This window comes from Vigna radiata, chromosome 8, assembly GCF_000741045.1.
Source record: "Vigna radiata var. radiata cultivar VC1973A chromosome 8, Vradiata_ver6, whole genome shotgun sequence".
NCBI classification, from domain to species: Eukaryota; Viridiplantae; Streptophyta; class Magnoliopsida; order Fabales; family Fabaceae; genus Vigna; species Vigna radiata.
Window position 1 is genome coordinate 42,299,680 of NC_028358.1, and position 22,453 is coordinate 42,322,132.

Sequence of the window (22,453 nt, forward strand, 5' to 3'; positions counted from 1 at the left end):
CATTGAAAAATCAATTTTTTTAAAAATATTTTTAAGGATAAAGGCATAGGAAAAAATTTATGTCAAAATAAACCATAATACTTTTAATATACGATGATTCATCTAAATATATTAGTGAGATGTAAAATGGAAAGAGCTAAAGTGGGCGATATTGTTGATGTGGTGGGCTAGGCTTTACAACTAATCTTCGAAGAAGAGGAAAAAGAACACATCCCGTTGAAAAGTAAGATGTGGGCAACTTTTTCTTCTTTCTTTTTCTTATTTTTTCCAAGTTGTGTAGCTGTCAAGTCTGTTGCATGACCAACGTGGTTGGGTTTTTCAGTGACACACATTTTCTTATTTGGATTTCAAAGTTTTAATCTCGCATTCAATGATGACTAGGGAGATAAAAGCATGGTACCTTCACCCGAATGATATGTCTGCATTTTCAATTGGGCCTAATAGTGGGCCTACGTGGACTCACCGGTGATACTTTATCCTCCTCAATTTCTTTCCGCCCTCCCATAACTTCTTCTTATACTTCCATATTTTTTTAAATTTTCATTTTCCCTTTGTTGTGAATGGGAGTATTCGGTTTGGGTTTCGTTTGAATTCTACTTATCTCAGCCAGATTAAGCAATTCGTAAAGTAATATGAAAACTTACTATTTTTTTTTTTCTGAATTAATCCAAAACTCGAAAACAGTGTTTTGAACTACGCAGCCTAAAATACAACTTTGACTTTTGAGTTTATATTATTGATTTTTGATTTGTAATTCCAATCATGGCAATAATATTTCAGATATTACAATAAAAAAAACTTGTGATATGATTCCATAAATTGTGAAACCTGTCATACGTCGAATACTTTACTTTTAAATTGTGTAATCTGCATCACTTAAATTGGAGTTTCTATGGCAAAAGTGTATGAAGGGATATTTTTCACATTTCTCACACCCATGAAGTTGGAAGAAGAAACTAACAGGGTGCATAAAATAATATGTCGGGCTTCGACATATTCCAAAACGTGACCCAATGATAGGCCTAAAGAAAAAAAAAAAACCGAAAGAAGAATAATGGATAGCCAGGATGACCGTAAGAGAAGCTTGAAAAAAGAAAAAAAAGAAAAAGTAAGAAAGATAGAAAAGAGATAACTGTTTGAATCAGAGCGTGGTTTGCATTGTGACATACATACTCTAATCTATTTTGGTTTGTAAATTTTCGTGTTCCGTTTTGGATTCCGTAAGTGTTGATCGGAGATATTCTCCAATCACTCTGTGCTGTGCGATCACCATGACCATCGACATCAAGACCTTGGAAGACAGGTACACTTCATCAACTCAACAAAATGCGTTCTTATTTTTATGTTTGTCTTCTTCAATCCCTTGTTATTTTCGGATTTCTATTGGCTGTTTCAGTACTTCGCTCTTAATTTCCTTTGAATTCGCCGTTGCTTGTTGAAATGAGGAACTTCGTGTTCTCAAACGAATTCGCTTTTTTCGGTTGTATTGTTTAATACACTGAATAATCATTCCTTCTCCCTTTGCATTGTCTTGTCGAATCAAAATATCCGGTCTATTAAGAGAAAATATGAGCAATGGCAGACTTACTAGTAATTTGTGCGACGCCTCTTGCTTAAATTCATTGATAGTTTTCGTAATTGCTAGTGAAGTCACTGTATTTTTTTTTTTGGTTTTTGTGTTATTGATTCCATTCTAATAAGCTTATATTGATTTTGGTTCTAGGTATGTTGATTCTTGCAGGAGACGGGGTGTTTTGGCTAATTCTTCTATTTTGTCAAGTCTTTTCAAGGTCAGTTGTCAATTTGAATCACAAAATATGATAGACCACTGGAAAATATTTCACCATTTTTTATATTCAAATATATGCAGCTTTGCTCTTGTCGTGGTTAGTGCATCAACTACGAACCACACACACACAGTTATAAATGTATCATGAGTGACTCTAGTAAGAACATTTGGTTATTCTAACAAACGACAAGAGTTAATATAGACCATATTAGATCTTATTTAAACAATTTAGGTTAAATAAAAAATGCGTTTACTTTTTTAGCTGGTTATGTGATTATCAATTAACTTATAATATTGATCATCCATGTAAAATTATTAGTATGTTTAGATTTCCCTTAAACCTCTGTTCAACATGAAAATCGCACATTCCAAGTCACAAAAATGAAATCATCAAGGCTGTTACTTTTAAAATAAAGTTGGCTATGTTTAACCATATTCAATTCAAAACTTGCCATATGTGGTCCAAATTTGTAGTTCTATATTCTTACAAATACTGAGCTTTTCACATGAGTCAACCCTCTATATAAAGCAGTGTATATATATTTATTACTCCATTTCTTACTGTGTTTAATCTCCCTGAGTAGGGAGCAGCGAATGTATTCAATTTTATATTTATTATGGGGTTAAGAATCTAAGCCTGACCATGATCGAACAGGCTGAGGTCAAAAAGTCCAATCATGAACTGTGCAAGCTGGAGATTTTAATTGATGACCTAAAGGATGTTGATATTGCTCCACTTCTTGACTTGTGCATGAACTTTGATGCTTCTGAAATAGAAGCTGTTGATGTACGTAATGAATCATCATGTGTATTAAATGGAGAACATGCATTGTCATTGATGCATGCTGTTAATAAAAAGCTTCGAGTAGTCCATCTACAGGATCTGTTACATGGGAAGGACTTCTTACGGTATATTATGTTTGTATAAACGACATAATTTCTGATTTCTTGTTTATTTTCACCTCCTTAACAAATTTAAAATGCTAAAACGGAATTCCTAGCCTTTGAAATTCTGGCTATTCCAAACAATTAACAATCTTCTTGTTATTGAATTTGGGAGTTAGGTTTTTAAGTGATTAGAAAAGTATCTTGCAAGGTGTTTTTATATCAACGTGTCTGACATTATTATCCTGCTACTGGCTCTTTTCTCTCTATGGAGTACCTTTGTCATTGACGATAACCAATTAACATAAATTCCATGAGGTGCTTTATTCCTATTAATGATATATACCAAACTGGCTTATGTTTGCCTAAAAGTCTAAAACGTGAATGGATGATTCATCATTGGGAGAACTGGCTTTTCATGGGTTTATTTTCTGATTTGTATATTTTCTTTTTCATGACTATGTTGGATCTTACCATTAGGGACATTTCACAAAGAGGTTTGACATGCCAAGTTTTGACATTGAGGTGCTCATGTTTCCGGAAGCTGAACTTAACGGGGAAGTTCATGCATATGCATACCCTAAATCTTGATTTCAGTACTTCCCTTACGAGTTTCCAGGAGGAATGTTTCAATTGTATGCCCAATCTAATGCGCCTCTCAATGTGTGATACAAGGATTACAAATCTTTGGACAACTGTTGCAGCTCTCTCTAAGATTCCTTCTTTAGTTGAATTAAGGTTTCAATATTGGCAGTATTGCAATGATGCTGGGACATCTTTTACCTCATGCAGTGGGAAATCTGATGACACTGCTGATTTTAGCCTGCTTGATAGAATTCCTTTTATTGTTGAACCCTTCACCAATACAACTGAACTGACAGATCCCAACTTTAGTGCTGAAGATCCACTAAGGAATTTTTATTCCTTGGATGAAGAAGTTATAAATCATGATGTTCAAAGCATGGCTGAGGATTCGTCTGATGACAGTGAAGTTGACTTTGCTAGTCGTCATCATAGATACTGGTTGTCTTTTCCTGGGTGGAGTTCTGAAGCACCTCTTCTTTATGAGGTAGTCAACTAAGCCACTTTTTCCCTGCGAGTATTTCCTTTACACTCTGTTTCTTTTGGATGAATTAGAGTTGAAAGAATTAGAAGGATGAGATAGTCAGTTCTCTAGTTTGGATTTTCATACTCTCTCATCGTGGAGGGATTTGTGGGAGACAGGTTTATTTTATTTTATTTTATTTTTTAATTTTGCAGTGTCTTGTTTTATTATGAGTGCTTATAATGAATACTTTGACAGGATAAAACGTTTGTAAAAGATTTGGGATCATCATTTTTTGGTCAAATAAATAAATTATACACAGAGGGTATTTTATGTAATATTTAATTTTTTTCACTCTCTTTACCACCAGTCCTCATAAGTTGATGTAGAATTCTCTGTTATTCTTTTTCATTTCTACTTATCCAAACAACATATATTTTCAACTCCATCTCTATCTTATTTCTTTCTTCCATCTATCCAAACAAAGTATTGTAGTGGCCTCAATAATAGAATAACAGTAACAAATTTCTCTTTGTAGCTAATATGTTTTTCATTATTGTAAGTAATAATAAATTGCATACCATCAGTTAGTGAAAAAAGATAATAGTTTGGGTTCTACAATAGCAGCATCATTAGAAGTTCAGGCTTGTGAGGTTATGGTGTCACCTGATATTTAATATTCCTTTAGCTATTGTTTAGAATGGCATTTAGTTGTGGTAATGAATATGGCTTGGATACTGAAATAGCAATATTTATTAGAAGTAGGCTTTCTGTTTAGCCTACATCCACATTGTTTTTGTGGAATACTGTATTTTGAAAGTTTAGTAAATGACACTATTTTTTGATTTTGTACTATAATATAATATGCTTGGTTTAAGGAAAACATGAATGAAATGCTTGATATTGAATTGCTTAGAAATGATTTCATGTTACTGTAAGTTTCTTCTGATCACATTATCCAAGTTGTGGTTTCTTAGGCCTTATTGATCTTTAATGGTTCATGTTACAGAATGAAGATGAAGCAGATTCATCTCAAGGCACTTTTGTGGAACCTATTACTGATGTTTCTATGAAGTATATGTCTCGCCATGCATCACCAATATGTTATGAGAAGCATTACAGAGAGTTCATGATTGCTTCATTGCCAAATTTGAAAAATTTAGATAATATGCCTATCAGAAAGATTGACAAGGAAAGGGCTACTGGAATATTTTCTCAATACTTTGAATATCTTCCATATAAATGGAAGCACAAAGAGAGTGTTGTAAGTATCTTACAGAAGAGAGAAATAAAATCAGGCCAGAATAAGGTGCACTCTTCCAAGAATAGGACGTCATATCCTTCTAGACAATCCCAATATTTTTATACTAGGTCTCTTTCTGCTGCTAAATTGGGATCCTCAACATGGCCTTTCTTGCATCCCCTTTCTCTATTAGGATGTGAACTGGACAAGGGCTTTCATCCAAGGCAGTTTGAGTATCATCCATCTGACTCCAGTTTGATGGTCTTTGGAACTTTAGATGGTGAAGTAGTTGTAATCAACCATGAGAACGAACATATTGTTAGTTATATTCCATCACTTGGAGCAATGAATAGTGTTTTGGGTCTCTGTTGGCTCAAAAAATATCCCTCTAAGGTATGTGCTTATTGCATAAGAATTGATCTTGTAGTTATGCTTAGTATGGGTATTAACTTCTCTAGTGGATGCTAGCAGCAATATATATTGGCAGTTAATCAGATTTTACATACTGTGTTGTTTGTTATACATAGCCTTCTAGAGACAAAAGTATGTTTAACTAGAGAGATACTGTATTCTGTAAGAATGCCAGTACAACCTTGCCAGCTGTAAGGATAACTGGGTATTTCGTTACAGAATCAGAATGGGTGTAAAGATTATTTATCATAGGCAAAATCTATTCTATTCTGCATTGTTAGAGAATTTATTCCAGCATTTTTTTATTTGGTTGTCAGTTTTTTATTCTTTTATTTTTTTGTTACTGCATGTCAGCTTATAGCAGGATCAGACAATGGTTCCTTGAAATTGTATGACATCCACCACATACCAAGAAAAGTTACTGGCAGACATGGGAATTTTGGTTGGGTTACGTTTGATGAATTTGACCAGTTGACATCTGTTCATGTTAACTCTACGGATGAACTATTTCTTGCAAGTGGTTACTCAAGAAATGTTGCTTTATATGACATCAACAGTGGGAAACGTTTACAAGTGTTCACAGATATGCATCGTGGACATATTAATGTAGTCAAGTTTGCTAATCATTCCCCATCAATTTTTGCCACTTCATCATTTGATCATGATGTGAAGATGTGGGACTTGAGACAAAAACCAATACACCCCTGCTTTACAGTTTCAAGCTCCAGAGGAAATGTGATGGTTTGCTTTTCTCCAGATGATCAATATATTCTTGCTTCTGCTGTTGATAATGAGGTAATTTTCATTCAGTTGTGTGATTGGTTTCTGGTGACCGCATTTGAAGTGAAACTTTTTGTTATCTATTTAGCAATAGTCAGTGGTAATACAGTAATGTGATTAGTTAGTAGTTACCGCTTAATGGTTCGGTAGAGTAGGCTTTCAAACAATGCAAAATCTAATTCAGCTGTAAAACTAGTAACATATTCCATTGGATTCTGTTGTCTATGTAGTAAAGCAATTTAAATTGATTCAGTACTTATCTGTCTTTCGAGTTTGAAAATTTTTATCTCCAGAACACGTTTTTTGTCCAGACTGACATGACTTTATTCAGGTTAGACAATATCTGGCTGTTGATGGTAGGCTTCACTTAGTTTTTGATATAGCTCCCACTGAAAGTTCTCAAAATTACACCCGTTCTTATTACATGAATGGGAGGGACTACATCATAAGTGGGAGTTGTGATGAGCACGTTCGTATTTGCTGTGCTCAAACAGGGAGGCGCCTAAGAGATATATCCCTTGAGGTAAAGCAATCTTCCATTTTTTTTCTTTATACATCAACAAAATGTTACATTTTTAGGAGGCATGGATAGACACCTAAAGCTTCTTTTTAGGAAATTATTTCTCTTTTTGAAAAGATTCCTGGAAACCTGCCAAAAATGTAAAATAAATCTGAAATCAACCACTACAAATATGCACTTGCATGATAGAGCTGGACCATTTTTTAAAGCTAGACTTCTCTAACTTACAGGTCTGTTTATATTCCCTTCCATATTTTTTTTTTCTATGAAACAAGCAGTGTCTCAGAAGCCATCACAAAAAGGAACACAGAATAACTAATATCTGGCTGCCGTGTTTTCATTTTATTGAATTATTGTTTCATTGTGTTAAGATTATTCGTTTATTTGTATGCAGGGAAGAAACTTAGGAAGTTCCGTGTTTGTTCAGTCTTTGAGGGGTGATCCTTTCCGGGTAAGTTATTTTTGAAAGCTTTTCCCTGCCTTCTCTTGAGGAAAAAGAAAAGGCTTAAACGGGTTATTACGAGCAATGTGTGGCTTTTCATAGTTAAATGTATTCTACTATATAGTTTTTGGATATTTTATGATTTTTCTCTTTCGTTCTTTTACAAGGTTTTCTCCATAATTTCCGCCTTCTTTTTTTAATTGTTTCCGGGGGGGGGGGGGGAAACTTTCAAAATCTCAAGTAGCTTGAATATCAAATTTCTTAACAGTATTCTTGCGGAGTTTTGTTTTCCTAATTAAAGATGTCTTCCAGTTGATTATTATTATTATTATTATTATTATTATTATTATTATCATGGCGTAATAGGTATTCTGAAATTCCTTTATTGTGATAGCCATCTATATATATGACCCTTCGGCATCTGTGTTTTTTCTATAACCATTTTCTAAAATTCCAATCATGACGTGAAAATTGAAATTGCTATTTGTTGAGTAGTTTATACTCGCAAATTCCTCACCATGCAAAAGTATGTGGAGATTGGTGACAACCCAATAACTTTGTGCCTTGTTATTGTGAGGTTTAACCGTTCAGAAAGGAAGGAAACAATTATTTTATATCTTCATTTATCTTGTACCATATATTTTTATTCTTTTTCACTTGATATCATGAATAGGATAGAGTACCACGTTTTTTTTTTTTTTTTTTTTTTTTTAATTTCGTCGTATTATGGGTTTTTCTTACTTCAGTAGATTGGAACTGGAACTGTCGCTGATCCGAAAAGTATTCGCAACATGTTGTTTCTGTAATTTCAGTTCTCCTTGTTTCATTTAAATGGTTTGTGTACAGGATTTCAATTTGAGCGTGTTAGCAGCTTACATGCGGCCAGGCTCCAAGTCTAAAATTGTCAAGGTTGTACCATATTTTCTTGTTTCTTTTGTGCATTGTTCTAGGGCACGAGAGTCTCAATGATATGTTCGCTGTTTTCTCAGTTTTCTCTTACTTGTCTAGAGTGTGAATAATATAAAAGAAGAAAAAATAAATTGAGGTTGATGGATCCATTGAGATCGAGCATCTGAATGTGGGAAGATAATGACTACAATACTGATAGAAGAAATGCTACATTGCTATTTTAAAAAGACCAAGTTTCATTTTCTTAAACTAAATAGTTTGCATTAAAATATTTCTAAAAAAAATGTTATATAGTTTGAAGAATTCTATAAGTAGTGCTTTTGTAGTCATTTGTTGCCTTTAATATTAATTGTTAAGAAGTTCTTCTGCTATATTTAAAATTAAATGCATTTTATATCTAAATGTAAAAAAGCTACATTATTAATACAACAGTTAAGTTTTTCTCCTTCATTCTTTGGTCACAGGATATTATTTTCCATATTCAGTTTTTCAATTTACACTCACTTCCATATATTACTACAAGATTTCTTTTTACATCCGTTCTAATTATGTCTTTCACATTGGAAGATTCGATTTGAACTTACTAAGCTGGAGATAAGTGTTCTGAAATTTGTATTTTTGTTTATTTTTGTAGATTAACTTACTAGCATCTAGTGGCCATGCCAACAAGGATGATTCTTATGATCTGCACCCTTGTCCATTTCACAGCATGGGAGCTTGATGTACGATATTGTACTTGTTGTATAGAGGTTAATTACACTCTGTTTCATAGAATTAAATACTTGTAATGAAAATTTAACTAGTCTAAATAAAAAGCATTCACTGTTTGTAAAAACTTTTGATGTATAATGATGTTATATGATGAAACCTGACATCTCATGTGGTTGTTGAAATTCTTTTTAAATCAATGCCAGCTGGGAATAATATGATGAAATAAGATGGAGATAAATTGACCTACGGTTGCACTTTACCTCAGAGAGCTTCAAGATTTTAATTGAACAATTTGAAATAATTGATTTTGGTTGTTATAATTTTTACTTATAAATTTTAAAATTAATATTTAGTCTTTTATAAAATATTTAAATTTTGGTTTATAAATCCAATTGCAATAAGAAAAAGAAAAAAAAATGTTTAGCTGATCATTTTATTACTATGTTGTCTAGTTTTCATTAGAACTAAAATATAACTATTTTAAAAATTATTTAAATTCAACAGCTTAAAGATGACATGAGAGAACCTAAGAGAGAAATGGTTGGAAAGGATACTATTGACATTATATTATAACACTAATAATTAAAGAGAATTATAGTTTAACTTTTTGTAATACATAAGTAATTAATTAGTGTAATCTAATACTAAAAATCATAAGTGATAATTTCAAATTTTATGAAAACTAAAAATACAGAAATGCTTTTATAAAGAGAAAATAAAAACTTTCCTATTTTAATAGAACTAAAATCACTTGGCTATATAAACTTAGTTTGAATTAAATTTACTGGAATGGGATGAACAATTATTAAGTTGTAAAAGTATAAATGATTTGTAATTGTGAAATCCATTTAAACAGTGTAATCGAAGCAGAAGTAAAATGTTGGCATGGAAATGCTCCAATATAATCTGAGATGGGTAGAAATTCAAAGACAAACAAAAATAAGAAAATAAATAAATAAATGAAATAATAAAATAAAATATATAAAATAAGTGAAAGAGCCAGGAATAGAATAGTTATGAAGTTGTTGTTTGTGGGATACAGCTTACATACAAGGGAAAGAGAGAGAAAGAGGACGAAGAAGACAACACAAAGTGACAAACAAGTGTAAAGCTTCATGCGCAGGTTGTCAGAAAACGCGTTTTTTTCCTGCTTCTCTGCTCTATATTACGTTTACAATTTTTTTTCGTAACAAAGACAAATTAATTTTAATACAAATAATTAATATATGACAACGAGGTTAATGATTTTTACCTTTTGGTGAAACCTAATATGAATCTTCTGATTTAGGTCAATTTAAGTTTCTTTAACTAAGAATTCTTTGCCATTTATGTTTAATGACTTTCCTTTCCGTTTTATATCTAAAATATTTTGTGTTTGCTTATATAAACTTTTAAACTCCGTCAAAGAAATTAAATAATATACTCGAAAAATTAATTAGAAACAACATATGCAGAATTAAAAAGAGATGTAGAAAAAATAAGATTTTTTTATAAATATAAAAACTAAACAAATAACTTAATCTATTTTTGAAATCAAATAAACCTAAATTCAAACCTTTTTCAGTTTAAAGATCAATTTCGTTTGATAAAAAATTCAAATTAAAAAGCATTTGTTATAAAATGGTATGCAAAAAGATTATACCATAGACTTATATTTTTAGTTTATAAAATATGAAGTGTATTCAATTTAAAAATATTTATAGTCTCTCAATTTAGAAAAAAAAAAAACTTTGTTTTAGGTTTTGTTTAGTAGAGGAAAAAGAAATACAATAAGAGAAAATAAATAGACTAATAGGAATAGATGAAAAATAAAACAAACACAATTAATTAAAAATGATAATAATTAAAATAAAAAATTATTTTTATTTCTTTTGTGCATAATGCCTATATATAATTATTATATATAATCAAAGATTTACTAATATATGATTTTTTTATTAATAGCTGTTTATTTCTTTAAACTTTGTCGTCCAAAAGATAAACCATTTTCACAATCATTTAATTTTTTTCTTTTCTCTATACTCACCTGTTCTCTTTTCTCGAGTTTCAAAACATACCATTAATTTTTTAACTACTGCATTTAAAGAATTAAACTACTTCTTTTAAATTCCTTTTAGTTTCCAACAGTAAATAAAAAAAAAAATCTTATTTTTAAGAAACAAAAAAAAAATGAATTTCGAGAATAAAGAAAATAAAAAAATTAATTTGAAATTTCTGAAACAAAAATCACAATCAACTAAAATAACATTTACTCTTTTCGATTATTTTATAAAATCAGAAGCTACCAACTTCATAAAGAAGTCCCTGTCTAGTAGCTTCCATTTTCAAGCTTCATCACTATAAGTAAGTAGACACACCCTCTTGCAAATGCCATCACAAAGCAAAATGAAGCTTCTCTTTGCCACCCTACTGCTTTCTTCTCTTCTTCTAAGCTCCTCTTTCTTGGAGACAGCCATGGCGTACGAAGAATCATGTAAGATTTTCAGTTACTGCTATATTTTGTCTAAATATACATATTTTTTGAAACTAAGCATGATGTGTGTGTTGATGGTAGCTTATTGCAGCAGCAAGTGTTCGGATAGGTGCTCTGCCGCAGGGGTTAAGGATAGATGTCTGAAGTACTGTGGAATATGCTGTTCGGAGTGCAAATGCGTTCCTTCTGGAACCTATGGGAACAAGCACGAGTGTCCTTGCTACAGGGACAAGCTCAACAAGAAGGGCAAGCCCAAATGCCCTTGATTCCTTCAAACTCATGGAGACATAGTGTGTTTTCTGTACGTTAGTTGTTAGGTTATTATGTCTTTACAAATGTTTTAAGTTTTGGTGTTAAGTCTAATCTCTTATCTGTGTTAGATTCTTGCATAATCCTAAACTTCAAGTTTCCAATATCTGTTGATGTTAGATCTGCATCCGAATAAATTAGACATTCTGCGTAAACCTTGTCTTGGACCTCATCATCAACCACTGAACAATTTGCATTTGATCATGTGTCTGTTTGAGCTTCGAGGACTAATGTAATTAGTTAAAACTATAATTAAGATTTTATGACAGTTAATCTATGTGCTTGATGGAGATTTAATTAAATTTCATACCAAGAAAGTAATAAACTCCGTTATTTTTATCATATGACTGATGATGCACAAAGAAACATTTTCTTAAGAACATACCTCGGATTCTCCCACATGTGATTCCTAGATGGATGTTCAAAATTTAAAGCACCGTCATGATGTCACTGCGCACTTGCACGCATGTGACATGTCTCTAACATTATTGTAAAAAAATACCCAAACAAGGTGCCACTACTGCTCATACTAGCCATGCATCTTACTAAAATGAGTTTAACATCAACGATTCGTGATATTTTTATTTTTTCAGTTAATACACCTGAAATCTCAATTGTTGTCCAAATTTCCATCTCTATTAGTTAAGTTCAATTAGGATTTAGACTGTTTAGTAAAAATATAGTATTCAGTGTTATGTTATTTTGGAGTTTTGTTCTTGGGAAAATGCATGCTATGTCGTAGTGGTGTGTGTTGTGGTGGGATGATGTGAGTGTTGGCAGCAGTGGAGGTAGCAATGATGCGTGGTACTTGGTGCGTGTTTGGTGGTTCTGGTAATGGGGATCGTGTTTCTGGAAAATTTTCTTGCTTATGATACTTGTTGAGAAGCAGAGAAACTAGTTTATTATAACGATAAGTAGACGATATTTTTTATAACGTTTAAATATTATTTACGTGTTATTTTGTTATTGATTCAAAATTATTTTACAATCAATAATAATAATCATAAATATTTATAAATCAATCACATAATGACACGTGAATGATATTCAAATGTATCATTATTTTTATTATAATTACAAAAATGCTACAATTTCCTTTTTCATTGTCCAATTCAACCTACTTCTAATTATACAATAAATTGTAAAATGAAAAAATGGGTGAAAAAATCAAAGTCAGCTCCAAGATTGTTAAAATTCTTTGATACCTACAAAAACATCACTTCCAAGGAAAACAAGTTAACAAATCGATTTTTGAACTTTTATAATCCATTGTGGGAATGTGAAAGAGGTCATCGTTCAAAAAGAATGGTTTCGATTCTTTAAATTTTATAATTGATTATGAATGTATTTTAAAAATGGTGGAATCAATTTTTCAGCTTTTGAAATCAATTGAGCGTGTTTGGATGTTTTTGATGAACTATTTTCTATTTCTTGAATTCACTCTGGTATAACTTTATTTCAATTACAATTTTTAATGAACAACAACTAAAAGAATTAATGTAACGCTCCAGCAACTTACAGGGACTGTTAACTGTCCCTACAAATCACCACGAGACTTTCATGCTTAACCATGGAGTTCTTAAGGGTTACACTACCGAAAAGTAGATGCATTTTGGTGATATAGGTAGTCAAATCAGTTCCTTTAAACTATCTTTCAACTGTATAGTCCCATATCTATACAGTCTCTAGATCCCTATCATTCTGGTGTATGTTCGATTCGTCCATGTGCCCCTTCCACTCGAAGTCTGCCAGGAGCCGCTCCTTGTCCGTGCCCCTGCACCATGCTTCTTGTACTGGTGATCACTCCCCGCCCTCGTAAGTGTCCGGGTGTTACAATTAATAACAATAATTATAATATTAATAATTAGAATTAAAGTTAATATTAATAATAACAAATTATAATTATAATTAATATTAATACTAACAATAATTTATATTAACAATAAATTTAATAACAATACAAAATAAATAAAATAAAATAATATATTAAAAATTTGTTCCTACAAATCCCTTTTATGAATTTTAATTTTTTTTTCCAATTTTAATTTTTCATATCATAAATAACACATTCAATTTTATTTTTAATATAATTTCTATTACTTACATTTAATTTTATATCACATTTCTATATAAGAATAAATTAATAATAATCTATTTTTATCAAATAAAATAATTTTATAATCTATCATATTATAGACAAACTTTTATAAATTCTTCTATTCATCCATTCATATTTCTTAATCCAAACAACATCAAAAAAAATATTTCTTCTTTTCCTTAAATCCATCAACTAACTTACTCTTACTAAATGTTAAATAGAAGAGGTTTAAGTGTGTAAAGTGGTTTTTTAGTTTTTTTTTTTTTCGCAAAGTTTTGGATAATCTGTCTTAGGAATAATGATAGGAGGAGTATTATTCATTTCTTAAAAGGCAAAGAGCATAGAAAACATAAGTAATATTTATTTATTTATTTTATTTAAATAATGATAAAATAAAAAAGTTAATTTTTAAAAATAGGAATTAATTTAATTCAAAATTTTCTTTCCTCCAAAAATGAGTAGATATAGTTTTGAAATCCTAAAAGGCAATGGTGGTGTTGTTAGATCTTGCAGTAACCTACACCATCAATAATTCCTTTGTTAATGTTTTTAAGTGAAATTTGCGACAAACCTTAGATCCTGAATTGATTCAAACGAATAGAGGAGAAGGGAGTAGCGAAGAACTGAGACGGCGTCTTATCGGTTAGAGAGAGATCTGGTGTCAGAGTGGTAGCGGAAGATGGAGAGGGGTAAGATCGAAGAGGTAATTGAGCAGCAAGTCCTCACGGTGGCGCGCGCCGTCGAGGACAAGATCGACGAGGAGATCGCCGCCCTCGAGCGCCTCGACACCGACGACATCGAGGCTCTCCGTGAGCGCCGTCTACAGCAGATGAAGAAGATGGCGGAGAACCGCTCCCGTTGGATCTCCCTCGGCCACTCCGAATATACCGAGATTCCCTCCGAGAAAGACTTCTTCTCCGTCGTCAAGGCCAGCGAACGCGTCGTCTGCCACTTCTACCGCGAAAACTGGCCCTGTAAGGTTCGTACATATATACATACATCCTCACTCGCCTTTCATTTTCAATTCATTGGAATTTGAGTTACTTATTACGTTGATTTCTTCCTGAGAATTTAAGCTGAGTTGAAAAGGAACATTCATGTTATTGTTCGCGATTCGCTTGCAGGTTATGGACAAACATTTAAATTTGTTAGCTAAGCAGCATATCGAGACTCGGTTTGTGAAAATCAACGCTGAGAAAAGTCCGTTTCTGGCTGAGAAGCTCAAGATCATTGTTCTTCCAACTCTTGCCCTCATAAAGAATGCCAAAGTCGATGATTATGTGGTATGTGTATATACGAGGGCTGTGATATGTATTTGCCGGGAATGTTGTGTTGGATAGGGTTTTTGCTATCCGTTTATTCGTCAGTAATTAGTCTATGTATTGATGTCTTCCAATCTCAATTGTCACGCATTAGTTTGTTGAATATTATCCTGATTGTTTTAAAAATCATATTTATCATCAATTTTGATTGTTTGACACTTAAATAGTCATATAATAACGTTGTATAAAGGTTAAACTATTTAAGTGGTGTTTGCTTCTAGGTTAGAGCAGCCTGAATGGGAATCCACGGTTAGGGTAGGGTTCCTGTTCAACAGGCTTTGGGGATTTTTTAAATGGTCTGTTTACTTATTTCAGTAAATAGTCTGTGATTAACAGCATGAAGAGATTTTCTGTTATCACGACAAGTTTGTTCAATTTTATCCTCACTGTCTTAAGAATTGTACTCTCATCATGAATTGTGAATGGTTGGTCATTTAAAAGGTTTTACAATGACATTGAACAAATCTTGCTATTCAATTTTAGCACAAACAATATAATAATGGTGGTATGTGTGGTATTAGGTTGGGTTTGATGAACTTGGTGGGACTGACGAGTTTAGCACAGAGGAGCTAGAAGAAAGATTGGCTAAAGCTCAAGTAATCTCTTATGAGGCTGAATCATCATTCCATCAAGCAAGGTCCAGTGCCAAAACCACAAGAAGTGTTCGGCAGAGCTCAAGAGCAGACTCCTCAGATTCTGAGTAACATGCATTTCTTGATGACATTTATATGCCATGTTCTCCTGAGCACTCTGATTTACACTCTAAACTCAGTCTTCGCGCCATGCGTGTCTCTGTCTGTAAGAATTCATCTTGATTCTAGTTAGCACATGTTTCTTGAGATCACCCCTTTTTATAGTATAATGTTTTTGAGATAGTCCTCTGCTTATGCTAACTTCATTCATCTTTGTTAATAATTTTATTTTATTAGTTTTGATGTCCATACAGTGCTTTATTGTTGTGTTTTGCTAATGTGCTGATGTATTATACACGGATGCTTCGTGTATAATGTAAATGTTGGCTGATGATAAGTTTCTATGTCGGGAACATATAGCGCTATATGTTGTGGATGGAATTGGGATACTTCAAAAGAAATTACGGTTTCTTGTTATATAATACTATTCACAACGATGAAATAAGTAGACTGCATTTGTCATGTTAGAGATGATAGTCAAGCTTAATATTCATCTAAATATCAAGTATCTATTTTGTGGAAAATTAAGAATTCTTTTAGCAGAAGCATTAAGATGGGAGATTGGTCTAAATTTTCCAAGTATCTATTTTAGTAGACACTTGATGATTGGAGAACATGTAGCACTCTGTGCTCGCAGTAATATCGGTTAGAATTGTAGGATTGAGTTCAAAAGGATGTTGAATTAAGCTATCACCGTTTTTTGGAAAAGAATATCAAATACTGAATCAAATTTATTTAACAAGATTGCAGGAAAAAAAGTTTTATGTATGGAGAAGTATTGATTTAAAAGAACAAGACAATTTACAATAAATACATCAACTAAACAAGATAGAGAGAAATAAAAAACACAAAGGTTTATCCTGTTCATTCTAATTACAGCTATATCCAGTCGCTCAATGGTTTTAGCTAGGTTAATCCATTGAACTTTTAAGTTTTACAAAGATGCTGAAAACAAGAAAGAAAGAAACCTTAAGAACCAGAGTTTTGTATTGCGACATCCTATCAAGTTTATAACCTTTTCAGAAAAACTATTCAGTATAAGATCAATGTCACTCGAGAAAACTGAAGTGCACCACAAAACAGTGACAAAGATAGGTGATGACACAAATGTTCTTCTCATGACAAGTATCAATCACAAAATTAAAAAAATATAAAAAAAAATATTGTATTGCTCAAGTCTCGATCTCCCTCGACAGGTAAAATCCTTTCTAAAAAAATGTAGTTCATTTCGTGTAATTTGATTTTGAAACTAGAAATATACAAATTTTAAAACTTGATTGTTTTAATATAGTAAAATCAGATCTAAATGGCATTAATAAATTAAGTTATCGTTATTAAAACATAATAAATTTGAATTACTTGATAATTAAGTAATTTTAATTAATTAAAACTTGTTTCAATATAGTAAAATAAAGTAAAAAATTGACTTCAAATTTTATGTAATTTTAACCGATTAATTCATCATTTTAAACTATTAAATTATTCACTAGCGCTTATAAAACTAAAAATGTTAAAACACATTTTTATCAATTATATTTTAATATATTAAAACAAATTTTAATGAATTAAAACATAGTTACAAAAGCATTCGAATAAATTGAAATGCAACTGCAAACATGGCTCCATACTACTTTCATACCTAAAATAAATTAAGATAAAATAAATTTAAAAACTTAAAACAATCATCCAAGACACACCTCAATCAATATTGAGTTGGGATGTGCATCACTTCATCATCTCTTCTATAAAATGGTTTCAAATTGATTATCAAATCAGATAAGATGGTAAAATTGCAAATTCATATCATGAAAGGAACAAATATTCACATAAAATGAGTTATTAGTAATTTATTTTGGATTTTCGATCAGGTTAATAAATCAATAATTACTTATTTAGGTATTTTGCTATTTCAAAAGCTTTTAAAATTCAAATTTAATGAAAAAATGGTAATTTATATGTACATATAAATTATACATAACTATAAATATTTGTGTTAAATTATTTGTTAACGGCCTCTTAAATGTGAAATAAATACGTAATTTATTTTTTTAGTTAACTAACTCAAGATTTCAATTACGATCGTCAACATAACAAGAAGCGAGAAATAAGATAAAAAATCATAACAGATAACGTAAAAATCTGAAAACTCTCTCGTAGATAAAGTCAGAAATGAGATATAATTGTTGAATGAATAACACTCTCATAGATGTTTCACTCTGCAAAGACACAACTACAGACACACTGATAGTAATAGAAAACAAGGCCAACAAATACATAGAGCAACATCAGTACAGTGATGGCCAAACACTTTTTTTTTCACAACAACATCTAAAATATAACATCCCAACATAATTAAAACTCAATCAAACTAAACAAAACAACGACCCAAACACAGCAATTCAAACGCTATTTTCTATCCTCTCAACCTTTTGCTCTTTTGGGCAACATGTAGAACCATTTTTCCATGGAGACAGCTACTCAGTCTTTCTTGATTAGATAAAATGATGGCACAAAGACTTTCATGCAAAAAGCCCTGCAATGGAAACACAACCTTAACCATCTATCTACTCCAGAACAATTATACATAAATGTTTTTTCTAGAGAGAAAAAAATAAGATTGCGTGTAACAATGTCAAACCTTAGTGTATTGCAAAGCTCTCTGAACAACGTAATTCCCGTATTGATGCTGAACAACTTGAAGAAAGATTGGGCTCTCCATTATCTCCTCCGCTATAATAGCAGCAATCTCAGTTCTCGAATAGTGTAAAAGGTCTTCCACTACATTGCTGGCATACTTGTCTATAGATAAACCAACAAATTTATAGCGAAGTTCTGATACCAACATTGCATTCACTTCCGGTATCTTCTTTTTGACCAAAAACTGCAGCACATAATTTCTGTGAACAATAAAATGAAACAAACGTTGGAAATTGATCAAAGGGGAAAAAATCCAAATGAAGAAAACGTGTATCAAGAGACAAACCCGTATTGATCTTTTGCCAAGTCCTCAGCATTTGAGATTAGATTCTGGGTCAGAGAACGGAAGGCTGGAACATCATCGTGATGGATAATTTTTTGAATATTGCAGCATCCGTTTTTATTTACTGCAATATCATGACAGTTCTGCGCTACAACATCCAAAATAGCCTGCAAGAAAGTTTTCCATCAAGAAATGTGGGCAAATTTATCAAGAAATTCATTATTTCTGGATTAGTAAAAATTCAAGATTGTGAATTACATTTTTATGCTCACGTGGGAAAACCTTCAGGCACTGTAGAATAACATAACCACCATTATAATTTTTCATAAGTGCAACAGTGATACTGCTCATAGCACGTGTAATTTGATCTATCGCGATGAGAACATCTTCAACCTCAAGAATCTGCTGAATAACCCGACCTCCCAGATCATGGATGCACAAATCTCTCAGCTTTGGCTGGTCAGCGGTAATGAAGTGGATAAAAGTGTTCTTTTGGTGAACGCTGATATTTCGTGATTGAAAAAGCTTGAGAATGACGAAGCTTCCATAAGAATGTTTTATTAACTCGTGCAAATGATACTGGAGTTCATTCACCATGTGGAAGTTATCCTGGGGTGTGCCCTCCTCGATCATCTGCTGAACTACACGTGATCCACGTGGATCTTTTGCCATTGAAAACCAACCTCCCCGAAGAGTTTCAAGAGTATAATGACGAAGACCATGGTGATGGCGCGTGGGAACCGTGGCGTTGGCAGACTCAATATTCCTCACGCGCTGCAAACAAGCTTCATGGTATTGGTTGGTCTCATAACCAAGATTGGACAAGTTGAGTGATTCCATTCGAGACGCAAGGGTTTCCGAAGAATCTTGCAGAAATCTTGGTGAAGAAGAACTTCTCACCTGCATGAAGGAAATGGGATGATATTCGTTCGTTTGTGCCATTGCCAAAGACTACGAAAACAAATTGCAACAAACTTCTTATATAGATTCACTTTTCACTTCCTACGAATATACCTAATAAATAAATCCTATATTTTATATAACTAATAATCATGATAATTTGTTAGATTAGCGACGAAATTGTTGACTTCTAACTATAAATTAGAAACGAATCCAATTCGTAATTAAGGAAATTTTGTAAATAATATCCAAATTGAAATAAGAGGTCTTTAATTTATTTTAAAAATAGAAACGTTTTTAAAAGCTAAAAGAAAAATGAATTAAAGAATTAAGTATAAAATAATGAAATAAGACGATGAATGTACCTGAGGATTACAATGAAATGCATAAGCTGTTGAAAGTTGAGGATATTTATTAATAAAATAATCCACACAACTGAGATAATGATCCTCCCAACTGAGTTGTACATTTGTTGAAGACGAAGGAACTACATTTTCTTCTTCTCTCGGCGTTACACCACTATGATGCTCTAGCATGAAAGGAAAAGGATGATCATCCTCATCTTCTTCCATATCCATTTTCATTCTCATTCAAATTCAATTCAAACCATCTTCATCGTCTATATATACATATCAAAAGATATGGTTTCATAGTATCTTACTGTATATTTTCTGTTGTTATTTTTTAATCATATATTTTAAATTTTAATCTCTCATAACCAAATATCTTTATCTTTTCTTCACAAGTGTAATTTTTTAGTTTTTTTTTTTTAAATAAGCATATTATTTAATAAAAGTGTATATTTACAAATTTTCAAAATTTATTATATCCAATAACAATGTCGTTAGCAGGTCGATTTTTCTGAAAATAACAACGTATATTAAAAAATATTAATCCCTTAATAAACATCAATACTGTCGATGTATTAAAAGTTATATTATATACTACTAAATTTCATGATAATTATGCAGATAACATAAATTTTACACTTAATTAATTGTCTTTTCTTTTCTGGATTAACCGTATTTGATATATATATATATATACACATTTATATTTATATTAGTTAACTTACATAATCATATAAAATTTTAATTAACAAAAATATCTTTATATATTATCGATTTTAAAACTTAAGTTATTTGAATAATTTTTCTTATTTATTTATTATTTTAAATTAAAAATAAAAATTATTAAAATATGTCTTTTTTTAAAAAATGTTTTTCTTTTATGAATTATGATTTTTTATCAATTAAAATTTAGTACACTTTTAAAAAGTTATATAAGTCACTAAATCTATATATATATATATATATTATCCTTTTTTTTTAAATCTTTGATTTATTTTTTAAGCTCCAATATCTATTTTTTAATATTTTTTCTAAATAATTTTTTATACTTTTTATTTTAATTTTTTAACGTTGAAATTAAAATTTTGATACTGTTACATTCTAATAATTTTATTTTTATATTTTTTTTAAATAACTTTTTAATATTTCAATATTTTTTTATCTTTTTTAAATAAAAAAATATTAAAAAAAAATACTTGAGAATTCTGTTATTGATAAGGTGAATCTAGTATCTGAATGTCCTTTTGTGGAAAATATATTAAATGGGTAAATTCGAGGAATGATGGAGGATAAATTGATGTGGTCTGTTTTAGAAGATATTTAAAGATAAATTAGTAAACGATTTGATACATATAATTGATAAAAAAAAAAATATTTTGACAGATTGAAAAAATGTTTTAATAGATTTAGTAGTGAGATTACATATTTATTTTTATGGTTAAAATTAATAAAAATAAAATATAATCAGTTAAAATGAATTTAAAATAAAATTTGTAAGATCGAAAAAAATGTAGAGTTTACAAATAAGTCTTAAATATGTTTTATTAAAATCTATATGAGTTTACAAGGTGTTGTGCAATTTATTGTTGTTAAATTTATGATGTGTTATATTATAGTGTGATGTGTTGGTTTGTTGATAAAAATATTTTTATAGGATTCAATGTAAGAAAGTTCAGATATTAGTGAGAGATTCATGTAAAACATTTGTTTGATTTTATTTATATTTTCTTAAGGGCAAGAATGTCCTTTTCATTTTGTAATTGAGGTGTGAAAGTTATAAATAAGGGCGTGGAAAATAAAGAAAAGTACTTTAAATAATATAAGTTGAAAATTAAAAAAAAAAAGATAGGAGGTTATTTTGTTTAAAATCACTTGAGATATTATAGGAAGCAAGTAGTTTCTTTTAATTATAATATGATTTATTTAAAATAAAAATAAAAAGAAAGTTTATAAAAGAAAGGAAAAGAGATTACGTTAAGAACAGAGAGAAAGAGAACATAGAACATAGTTAAGTCATAAACTTTCTTTGAAGAAGAAAAATCTTTTTTTTTAAAAGATATAGTAAAAGTGTAAAGACATATTACCGATTGATACTCTATAATTGGTTAAGGTATGAGAAACTTACTTTTTTTTTATTGTGTGATGAATGTAAAAATTTTGTTGAGTATTATGAAAAACTATCTTTGCATTTAAATTATGGATAATTTAATTGAATGTTCCATATCATGATGGAATATTTTTTTAGTTTTAGAATGATGTTTGAATTGTTGATTGATATTTTAACCATAAATAAATGGCATTGTTTATTGAGTATTATTACGTTAATATCATTTGGAATTCAAGCAATTGAATTCTATGTAATTGAATGATAAAAGAAATTATGTGCTAATTGAGTTCTTTATTGTTAAAAGTTTATGTAAATTGAATTCTGTAGAAGAGAGATTAAGAATTTTATGTTAATGAGAATTCATGTGATTGAGTTATCTGTATCAGAAAGTATATACTACTACCTAGGGTTTATAGCTTCATTTTAATTATAATTAATACTGTATGAGAAATTGAAGTTTCTTTTCAATTATAATTAATAATTTACG

General features: G+C 30.7%; 4 protein-coding genes across 5 annotated transcripts; 3 read left to right on the forward strand and 1 right to left on the reverse strand.

Moving 5' to 3' along the window:
- The first annotated feature begins 920 nt into the window (after positions 1–920).
- Positions 921–8,859, forward strand: LOC106769616. Of its 2 annotated transcripts, XM_014655302.2 has the most exons (10): positions 921–1,303; positions 1,724–1,790; positions 2,445–2,698; positions 3,155–3,743; positions 4,729–5,355; positions 5,728–6,168; positions 6,485–6,676; positions 7,068–7,124; positions 7,962–8,024; positions 8,659–8,859. In XM_014655302.2, the coding sequence occupies exons 1-10, from the start codon at positions 1,272–1,274 to the stop codon at positions 8,743–8,745; spliced, it is 2,409 nt and encodes an 802-aa protein (XP_014510788.1). In that variant the 5' UTR covers positions 921–1,271; the 3' UTR covers positions 8,746–8,859. The 2 variants fall into 2 exon arrangements, with proteins under 2 accessions (XP_014510788.1, XP_014510789.1); XM_014655303.2 differs by lacking the exon at positions 2,445–2,698 and having other exon boundaries at positions 924–1,303.
- A 2,194-nt stretch (positions 8,860–11,053) lies between these two features.
- LOC106771497 (peamaclein) lies at positions 11,054–11,672 on the forward strand. The gene is made up of 2 exons (XM_014657490.2): positions 11,054–11,208; positions 11,290–11,672. The coding sequence occupies exons 1-2, from the start codon at positions 11,103–11,105 to the stop codon at positions 11,472–11,474; spliced, it is 291 nt and encodes a 96-aa protein (XP_014512976.1). The 5' UTR covers positions 11,054–11,102; the 3' UTR covers positions 11,475–11,672.
- A 2,428-nt stretch (positions 11,673–14,100) lies between these two features.
- Positions 14,101–15,878, forward strand: LOC106770880 (thioredoxin domain-containing protein 9 homolog). The gene is made up of 3 exons (XM_014656719.2): positions 14,101–14,594; positions 14,740–14,898; positions 15,459–15,878. The coding sequence occupies exons 1-3, from the start codon at positions 14,295–14,297 to the stop codon at positions 15,639–15,641; spliced, it is 642 nt and encodes a 213-aa protein (XP_014512205.1). The 5' UTR covers positions 14,101–14,294; the 3' UTR covers positions 15,642–15,878.
- Positions 15,879–17,799: 1,921 nt separating this feature from the next.
- On the reverse strand, positions 17,800–20,087 carry LOC106770689 (putative pumilio homolog 7, chloroplastic). The gene is made up of 5 exons (XM_022784838.1): positions 19,875–20,087; positions 18,868–19,509; positions 18,613–18,776; positions 18,268–18,526; positions 17,800–18,162 (listed from the first exon to the last, which is right to left on the reverse strand). Exons 1-5 carry the CDS (start codon positions 20,085–20,087, stop codon positions 18,043–18,045), a joined length of 1,398 nt encoding a protein of 465 aa, XP_022640559.1. The 3' UTR covers positions 17,800–18,042.
- Positions 20,088–22,453: the final 2,366 nt, after the last annotated feature.

Bases quoted from the DNA above. Each gene is read 5' to 3' on its own strand.
- LOC106769616 (XM_014655302.2), top strand. From the start codon at position 1,272: ATGACCATCGACATCAAGACCTTGGAAGACAG. The intron at 2,699-3,154 runs GTATATTATGTT...TCTTACCATTAG, and splicing joins CATGGGAAGGACTTCTTACG to GGACATTTCACAAAGAGGTT. The intron at 3,744-4,728 runs GTAGTCAACTAA...TTCATGTTACAG, and splicing joins AAGCACCTCTTCTTTATGAG to AATGAAGATGAAGCAGATTC.
- LOC106771497 (XM_014657490.2), top strand. From the start codon at position 11,103: ATGCCATCACAAAGCAAAATGAAGCTTCTCTTTGCCACCCTACTGCTT. The intron at 11,209-11,289 runs GTAAGATTTTCA...TGTTGATGGTAG, and splicing joins CATGGCGTACGAAGAATCAT to CTTATTGCAGCAGCAAGTGT.
- LOC106770880 (XM_014656719.2), top strand. From the start codon at position 14,295: ATGGAGAGGGGTAAGATCGAAGAGGTAATTGAGCAGCAAGTCCTCACG. The intron at 14,595-14,739 runs GTTCGTACATAT...ATTCGCTTGCAG, and splicing joins GCGAAAACTGGCCCTGTAAG to GTTATGGACAAACATTTAAA. The intron at 14,899-15,458 runs GTATGTGTATAT...GTGTGGTATTAG, and splicing joins CCAAAGTCGATGATTATGTG to GTTGGGTTTGATGAACTTGG.
- LOC106770689 (XM_022784838.1), bottom strand. From the start codon at position 20,087: ATGGATATGGAAGAAGATGAGGATGATCATCCTTTTCCTTTCATGCTA. The intron at 19,510-19,874 runs GTACATTCATCG...TCCTTCATGCAG, and splicing joins CATTTCATTGTAATCCTCAG to GTGAGAAGTTCTTCTTCACC. The intron at 18,163-18,267 runs GTTTGACATTGT...TTTCCATTGCAG, and splicing joins GAGCTTTGCAATACACTAAG to GGCTTTTTGCATGAAAGTCT.